Source organism: Saprolegnia diclina (genome assembly GCF_000281045.1).
Source record: "Saprolegnia diclina VS20 unplaced genomic scaffold supercont1.24, whole genome shotgun sequence".
Taxonomy (NCBI): domain Eukaryota; phylum Oomycota; class Saprolegniomycetes; order Saprolegniales; family Saprolegniaceae; genus Saprolegnia; species Saprolegnia diclina.
The window spans coordinates 369,046-376,438 of record NW_008246091.1 but is presented as its reverse complement, the minus strand read 5'-3'; the positions used below and the strand labels follow the sequence as shown (position 1 = coordinate 376,438).

The 7,393-nt window shown below is 59.0% G+C and overlaps 4 protein-coding genes across 5 annotated transcripts; 1 reads left to right on the top strand and 3 right to left on the bottom strand.

The window, feature by feature from the left end:
* Positions 1-142: 142 nt before the first annotated feature.
* Positions 143-1,723, bottom strand: SDRG_08106 (hypothetical protein). The gene is made up of 6 exons (XM_008613974.1): positions 1,676-1,723; positions 1,285-1,624; positions 1,075-1,241; positions 970-1,030; positions 527-926; positions 143-473 (listed from the first exon to the last, which is right to left on the bottom strand). Exons 1-6 carry the CDS (start codon positions 1,711-1,713, stop codon positions 256-258), a joined length of 1,224 nt encoding a protein of 407 aa, XP_008612196.1. The 5' UTR covers positions 1,714-1,723; the 3' UTR covers positions 143-255.
* Positions 1,724-1,803: 80 nt separating this feature from the next.
* SDRG_08105 lies at positions 1,804-3,921 on the top strand. 2 transcript variants are annotated; one of them, XM_008613972.1, is made up of 3 exons: positions 1,811-2,069; positions 2,133-3,281; positions 3,328-3,921. In XM_008613972.1, the coding sequence occupies exons 1-3, from the start codon at positions 1,881-1,883 to the stop codon at positions 3,778-3,780; spliced, it is 1,791 nt and encodes a 596-aa protein (XP_008612194.1). In that variant the 5' UTR covers positions 1,811-1,880; the 3' UTR covers positions 3,781-3,921. The 2 variants fall into 2 exon arrangements, with proteins under 2 accessions (XP_008612195.1, XP_008612194.1); XM_008613973.1 differs by having other exon boundaries at positions 1,804-3,281.
* A 498-nt stretch (positions 3,922-4,419) lies between these two features.
* SDRG_08104 (hypothetical protein) lies at positions 4,420-5,862 on the bottom strand. Its single transcript, XM_008613971.1, has 2 exons — positions 5,488-5,862; positions 4,420-5,446 (listed from the first exon to the last, which is right to left on the bottom strand). The coding sequence occupies exons 1-2, from the start codon at positions 5,810-5,812 to the stop codon at positions 4,497-4,499; spliced, it is 1,275 nt and encodes a 424-aa protein (XP_008612193.1). The 5' UTR covers positions 5,813-5,862; the 3' UTR covers positions 4,420-4,496.
* Positions 5,863-6,464: 602 nt separating this feature from the next.
* SDRG_08103 (hypothetical protein) lies at positions 6,465-7,071 on the bottom strand (the record flags this gene model as incomplete). The annotated part of the gene is made up of 2 exons (XM_008613970.1): positions 6,465-6,540; positions 6,596-7,071. 2 exons carry the CDS (start codon positions 7,069-7,071, stop codon positions 6,465-6,467), a joined length of 552 nt encoding a protein of 183 aa, XP_008612192.1.
* Positions 7,072-7,393: the final 322 nt, after the last annotated feature.

Genomic DNA, 7,393 nt, shown 5'->3' with positions numbered 1-7,393 from the left:
GTCCACCGCCACTCGGTTGCGGTGCAATGTAGCGTGCAAACGTGTTCTGTTGGCCAGGCCCGGCCAGGCAACGGGAGAGCTAAATTTATGACTAGGAAGCTCGAACAGGTGGAGTCTACGGCAAGGGCTCCTCGGCACTGCCAGTGTTTGACAGCGTAGCTCTTCTACGGCCACCACAAACGTACATCAAACGAAAATGATTTCAATCGAGAGCGCGTCTAAGGGGAAATGTAGAAAGGGCGGACTGGTCACTGTCTATAGCAAGTGGTACAAGGCTTCGTCGACCTTGGTGAGCACCTTGCGCGCGATCACCGAGTCGGGCTCGAGCCGAATGAGCTTGGCTGCCGTGTCGTGCGCGAGCGTCCAGTCGCGCTGCCGCACGGCGCACGTCGCGAGGCCACTGAGCGCGCGAAAGTGACACGGCTTGAGATCCAAAACGCGCTGAAAGAGCTTTTGGGCTTCGGCAAAATGCTCTGCATTCCACGTATATATCAACATCTGCGAAGGGTAGAGGCAAGGAGCGTACCGTCAGCCAGTGTCGCCATCGCGAGCTTCTCGAGGGCCGGCGCCCAGTCCGGATACGTCTCGACGAGGTCGTGCAAAATGGCTTTGCCTTGGTCGACGGCGCCGCCTTCGTACACGGCCATTGCGTCGTCGAGCGCGGCCTTGGCGACCTCGCCGGCCTCGTTGAGCCAAATCGACTCGAGCGCCACTTTGGTGAAGCGGACAATGGTCGTGTCGGCGCTGCGAAGGTACTGCGTCAGTAGACTCTCGTCCGCGCTCTGGAGCTGCATGATGGTGGGCAGCACCGGAGCAGGATGAGCATCAACGTCGTCCGGGAAGCGCAGCGCCAGCGCGTGCGACGGCACGTGCCGGCCGTGCTCAAACCCATCAAAGTAGAAGAGCAGCGACGGGTTCGAAATGGGCTACGCAATTCGATCCAGATACGAGCAGCTATACGAGCGATACCTCGGGAATCTCGGCCATGTGCAGACGCTCCTGGGTCACGCGGTACATCTTCCAGCGATCCCTACACACCAGTTGTTGGTCGACGCCATCGACATGCAAGCGCACTCTTCGTTCGTGCGGTCCGTGTGCAGCAGCACCGTGTACTTGATCTTGATTGTCTTCTTGTCCATGTATTTCAGCGTCGGGTAATACCAGTTGCAGATCACGCCCCGTCCGAGGCCCTGGACGTCGACGACGTCGCCGACCTTGAAGCGCATCGTCGGCATCCGGCGCTAGTCCCTCTCAGCACCTCGTCGACTCGACAGAGCGACGTACCTTGGGCGTGAAGGCGCCGTTCGAAACGCAGAGCTCAATGAGTGCATTGTGGTCCCCGAGCGCCCGCAGCGTCGAGAAGCCGCGGTCGATGCGCTCGGCATCCGCGAGGCGCGATGGCGTCGCAAACTTGAGGTGGATCGCTGCGACAACATCCTTCCACGCCATCGCCTGTACGTCCGTGGGCGAGAGCACGTCAAGGTGCAGGCGAAAGCCTTGCTCACGCTTCCAGTCTTCTTGGACGCCGTCGTAGGGCAGGAGGCCACCGGAGCGCACGCCGGCGTAGATGGACTTGTCGGCAATCTCATTGGCATGGAACGTCTTGGCCAGCCGTAGGAGGGCGCTAGGTCATGTACAGATGAGGCGACGGCGAGGCGACAGAGCAGAAGCGGACCGGTACAGGCGCGGGACCACGACGCTCGTCGTCGCCATTTGAGATTGCTGTTGAGCTCGGACCAATCACAAGCGCCGAATTGGTCTTTTTTAATTTGATAGTGAAATCCAGTCACCTTTGATTTCGGCGAATTTAAGAACAGGCTGGATTGCCGGATCTTGACCGTGCTACCAGCCGCAGCATCTTCCTCCGCCGTCGCAGCAGCATGGGCACACACGCAGCGCCGATCGACCTCTCGTACATGGTCGATGACGACGACGATGACAGTCTTCTCGACGAGTACGGCAACGACGACGACGAGGCCAAGCCCGCGCCACCGGGTCATGCGATGTCCAAGCCCGCCGACCTCGCCGACCTCGACGACGACGATGAAGACGCCGCCGACGACGAGATGGTACAGGACGCTACTAGATGACGTGAAGCACAAGCTTCTCATGGCTCCCGGTGCTATCGATAGTGCTCGATCTGCTTGGACGCGGTGCCGCTCGAGACGCAGGGCCACCTCCTCAAATGCGTGCACTGCTTCCACTTTGAGTGCATCTTCAAGTGGGCCAAGGTCACGAACCTCTGCCCCATGTGCAAGACGCGCTTTACGAGCATCGTGCAAAAGAACGTCCATGGCGTCATCACGAAGCGGACGCCCATCAAGCACGCCAAGCAGGTCCACAGCGACGATGCGAGCGCCGACCTGTCGCACGCGCGCAATCTTCTCAACGAGTTTGCCTGCATGCTCTGCGGCAACGGCGACAGCGAAGAGTCGCTCTTGCTCTGCGACGCCGACAACTGCGAGGTAGCGTGCCACACGTTGTGCTTGGGACTGCCAGGCGTCCCGGCCCAGAGCTGGTTTTGCCCCGAGCACGAGCACCGGCGGTCGTCGGCGCGCCGGGAGGCCACGACGTTGGCGTCGTTGCGCGCGTCGCGCAGCGGTCGCACCCGCCGATCGGTACCACTGCGCCGACGGACGCCGCTGGAAACCCGCCTCGGCGTGCGTCGGGGCCAGCGCGTGCCATTGCCGTTTGAGCGCGAAGTGTCGCAGTACTACTCGTCCGAGCCCGCGTACCACCCGCGGTCGGTCGCGTCGACCGAGATGCGTCGCATGCAGGAGGAGGCCGCGCGCATTCTCGAGCGGACGCGTCCAGTTCCGCTGCCGCCCGCCACCGCGGCGCTCAAGCGCAAGCGTGAGACGGACGCTATGTGGGCGGAGAGCGCGCGGGCGCGTCAAATGATGACGCTCACGCCGCACGCAATGCCCATCGTGCGCGAGCCGCCGCCCGCCGCGGCGGCTGCGTCGGCGCCCAAAGCGTCGTTTCGATCCGAGTTTGTAGCGCTGCGTGACGCGATGCAGCTGGCCGAGGCCAAAGACGCGTCGACGGCCGTCTACAATGTGCCCGCGGCGGCCAAACTGCGTCTCTTGCCGCAGGTCAAGTCGTTCTTCGAAGCGCTCAACCCCGCGCAGCAGCGCCAAGTGCTCGAGTGGCAGGTGCTTCCGCTGCTGAAATCGTGGCTGTCGCCGTATGGCCCGGGCCGACCTCAGCACCAGCACGTTATGGACGGGCTCCTCACGCTTCTGGCCAAGCTGCCCATAGCCAAGGAGCATCTCAAGCAGGTAGCGATGCGACTCTGCGACGGACGACCACTGAACGACGCACTAGAGCGACGGACTCGGCCACTTGGTGCTCCAGCTCACAAAGGACGCGGGCCCATGCCAGGCGACAGCGCGCACCGTCTTGGACAAATGGAAGCAGCTGGTGGCCAAGCCGGTCGCGCCAGCGTCGGCAGTCGTGCGCCGCCCGCCGCCGCCGATGATTGCGCTGCCGGTGATCTCACCCATGGTGCCATCCTCGTCGCATAAAAAGTCACCGTCCGCCGCGCTCAAGACGCTGCCGTACTGCGACGTCATCGTGCAGTTTGTCAAGCAGCTCGTGTACCCTCGGCTGCGCGACGGACGCTTGACGCGCGATCGGTTCACGGCGATCGTCAAGGAAACCTCCAACGCATTCGCGGCTGAAGTGCCGCACCTCTCGGCGCCCGTCGTGGACGCCGGGGCCCTCACACCTTTTGCCCAGCGCCGGCTCACGCAGCTTGTCGAGCGCGCCTTGCTCTGAGAGCAGCAGGACAGTATGTCTATAATATTGTCGCATCAGCAAGACCCGCTCCACTAAGTTAACGCTGCCTTTGATATATATTTTGCCACTCCAGACACTTCCGTCGGAAACGTCGAGGCATTTTCGGCTTTGTTTCTATAGTCCATTTTGCTAAACTTCTGACCGTGCAAACACCCGTCGAGAATGCATAGCTGTCTAGTCCAACGCCACTAACGTGTAAACACACACTTACATTGCATGCGCCAAGTTGCCATCGACAGGTAATCTACCCCTAACCTATCCCCAAGCGTGTCAACTCTCTTATCTACTAGTACGCCGTCGATCTTGCAGGCAGTTGCTTGTTGTTGAAGTGAACCGTCGTCTATTGTATTAGACTGGATCATTGAAAACCAGATACTACGTAGTAATACCGTCGGACCAAGGCCATGACTACTTGGTCGGCCGTTCTGCATCGTGTCCTCAATTGAGGGACATATCGAGGCGGACAGAGATAGCGCTCGACGTAAATACTCCGCGGCGACTCCTATGGAGCTAAAAAGATGCCAAAGAAAATCGAGCAGTTCGGGCTCTTAGGCGAGAATTGTGGTGCAGGTGTAGTCGGCTCCTTGGCGTCCAAGTCGCAGTTCTTGGTAGTACCGGTACGAATAAGGTTCTGCAGGGCAGAATATGATTCTTGATTGACAAGTATACACACGAGCTTCTAGGTCTGAGGCTGTCTATGAGCTCGGTACGAGCCAGGCATGGGTCAAGAAGGATGCTAAGGCGCCGAGCGTGAGGCCAAACGTGAGGCAAAAGAACATGAGGGCGCCCGTGAGCGCGCGTTGGTGGGGCGCGACGCTGTGCGCGCTCTGCATCATGGCCAAGCTCACGACGAGGCCGTTCGAGAACGCGCACAGGAAGATGAGCACCAGCGGGTACGCGTCGTGGTCCAAGACAACGTGCGTCGGCGTTGTTGCCTGTAGGCGGCACAGGCCCAAAAGCGGCAAAAACCCGAGGCGAAGAAGCGACAAGAGGACGAGGCCGCGCCCCGAGAGCAGGTGCGGGCCGACGCCAGCAACAATGCGGCCGAATAGGTCGCCGGCGTTGAAGAGGACAAAGGTGAGCGGCGTGAAGAGCGCTCGAAACGTCTTGTTGCTGCTCGACGACACGACCGCCGACGTGAGCACGGGAAATACGGCGAGCGAGAGGAAGAAGGCGAGGACGACCGAGATGGCGTACGACCGGACGCGCCAGAGCACTTTGGCCGGGTTGAGGGTCACCTTGCCTTTGGGCGCGTCTTCCAAGAGGCTCTCTAGGGACGCGACGACGCCGTTGGAGGGCGGCGCCATGTAGAAGCGGGCGACAGGCGACTTGAGGAAGGCGGCAAACGCGAGCATGGCCAGCGCGATCGTCACAAAGGCTGTGAGAAAGTACGAGAACGCGCTCTCGGTGGCGTCGTCGCCGACATACCACGCCATTTGAAATGTCGTAGGGTTGAGGTGGAGGTACGCGATGCAAAAGGCGCTGAGCGAGACGAGGAAGCCCGCGAGGCTCTGCCCCGTCATGATGGCCTGAGTGTAGCGTTCCGGGAACGTGGCCGTGAGCTCAAAGAGGCCTTCCTGGAGGTACGCGGCGCAAATGGACGCGACAACGATGCTCGTCATCGTCATGTTGAAGAAGACCATCCCTACATTGCAATCTCAAGATACAAGCGAAAGCGAAGAGTACCTTGGATGGACGGTGTCTTGACGAGGACCGTCGAGAGGAAGACGACGAGCGCAATGCCCACCAGCGCAACCGTGATCTTGACCGACGGCCGCGGAAGGTAACTCCGGAAGCACACGGTGTTGAGCGTGAGCACGCCGAGGGCGGTGAGGTTGAAAGCCATCGAGAAGTAGGTCAAGAACGAGGTCGCGACCGGCGTACCGGCGAGGCGCTGGCCAAAGTAGCCGTCCGCCGTGATGAAGACGTTCCACGGCAGAAGGGCGGCGACGCCCATGAGGAAGAGCACGAGGTACCCCGCATGGCAGCGGTCGGCCGGGGCGCGGGCCATGGCCGGTCGAGATATCTTTTGCACCGACGCAGCTGCCTGTCTTGCCTCCGGATATTGGAGAAACTCCTTATCAACAATAGAGAGCGACTGGTTGAATCTGGTTAGTTTCTCCTTAAAGATGTGGTCATTTGTGGCTACAAATGGCGTGCGCCACATTTAGTAAGGAAGGACATTGCTCGTGCTGTACGCCTCGCCCACTGACGCGACGTCGTGTCTTGAGGTCTCCAAGCTGTTGTCTATCATGGAACCGAGTTTGAGCGATTTCATTTTTGGACGCGTTGGCGGCGCAATTCTGGCACCCGCTCCGTGTTGCCACACAGTAGCATTGAAATGATTGGTCAATAATCGAGATTTATTCAACCAATCAAACGCTTGTCATACGTTGCATGCTGTTTCCAAACCACAAGGAGCCACCTCAAAGGTTCCACGGAGTTACTCAAGTGTATGAGGTGGATCAAGCAAGAGATAAGTGCACACGAGCATGCCGTGTACCATGTCCTGGTACTACCTTGTAACCCCCGCACGTAAAGGTTCTACCATTGAGATTTCAAATCCTGGCAGTACGAAGGGCGTGCAAACTAGTACTACGTTTGGGTCCATCGATGAACAAAAGGGATACGTCAGAGTACTTTTATTTATTGAATTGTGCACACTATGGCTGCTCCCAAGGCGACGTCGCTGGGTTCAAACTTGACAGGGCCGGGAACTCGCTCATCGCGAGGACGTGCCTGTCGAAGAAATGCCAAGAGGTGGCTATCCTCATTTTGTTTGGCGGCTGCAAACGCGTTGTACGTGCAGCCGTCGTCGCGGTACTCGTGCAACAGCTGCACCATGACCAAGTTGCCGTCCGTCGCCGCCGCGTCCATCGCGGCTTTCGAGCTTTTGCCAAAGTCCCGCTCAAGCAGCTTTGTCAGCAGCGGAACGCTTTGCAGGCGCACGGCGTTGTCGATTGTGTAGACGTACTTTTTGTTGGTTGGTGGCAGTGCGAGCATGTCGCGCTCCGGAAACGCGGCCAGTAGCTCGAGGGCCAACTGGACCTCCTTGGCAGCAATAAGCTTGCACAGGACGTAGCCGCGGAAGATCTCCACATGTACGTTCGTGGGCCGTGAGAAGAGTTGCCGAAGCACTGTCTTGTGCTTCTGGAATGCCAGCGCGAGTGACGTGGAGACGCCAGTGCCTTGATAGGCGAAGATGATGGTCGCGAGACTCGGGAGCGTGAGAACGTCGTACGCAGCACGGGACGTGGATGGAGTCGCCATGGAAGAAAATGAAAAATGATCCATGTCGGATGCGCTTGCTTTTGATACTGAGATTTTTGTCGTCGCTTGGCAACTTTTTTGCTGTTCTTGAAGTGGACACGATGTTGCCAACGGTTGCCGAGTACCACCCTTTTATCACGAGATAGCGCTAACGGCGGGCGACAACTTTGTCCATTTGTCGAATGATCCACAGTTGCAGCTCTATAGTCGAAACGGGCAAATCTGTCACCCGCTTTCGACTCGCATTTGGCCATCAGTGTAAACGCGCTCCAGCAACATTGATGTTTCATCTCAACTCAACAATCGCATATTTGTATACTCA

Bases quoted from the DNA above. Each gene is read 5' to 3' on its own strand.
- SDRG_08106 (XM_008613974.1), bottom strand. From the start codon at position 1,713: ATGGCGACGACGAGCGTCGTGGTCCCGCGCCTGTACCG. The intron at 1,625-1,675 runs GTCCGCTTCTGC...TACATGACCTAG, and splicing joins GTGGTCCCGCGCCTGTACCG to CGCCCTCCTACGGCTGGCCA. The intron at 1,242-1,284 runs GTACGTCGCTCT...GAGAGGGACTAG, and splicing joins ACGGCGCCTTCACGCCCAAG to CGCCGGATGCCGACGATGCG.
- SDRG_08105 (XM_008613972.1), top strand. From the start codon at position 1,881: ATGGGCACACACGCAGCGCCGATCGACCTCTCGTACATGGTCGATGAC. The intron at 2,070-2,132 runs GTACAGGACGCT...TGCTATCGATAG, and splicing joins ACGCCGCCGACGACGAGATG to TGCTCGATCTGCTTGGACGC. The intron at 3,282-3,327 runs GTAGCGATGCGA...ACGACGCACTAG, and splicing joins CCAAGGAGCATCTCAAGCAG to AGCGACGGACTCGGCCACTT.
- SDRG_08104 (XM_008613971.1), bottom strand. From the start codon at position 5,812: ATGGCCCGCGCCCCGGCCGACCGCTGCCATGCGGGGTACCTCGTGCTC. The intron at 5,447-5,487 runs GTACTCTTCGCT...ATTGCAATGTAG, and splicing joins CAAGACACCGTCCATCCAAG to GGATGGTCTTCTTCAACATG.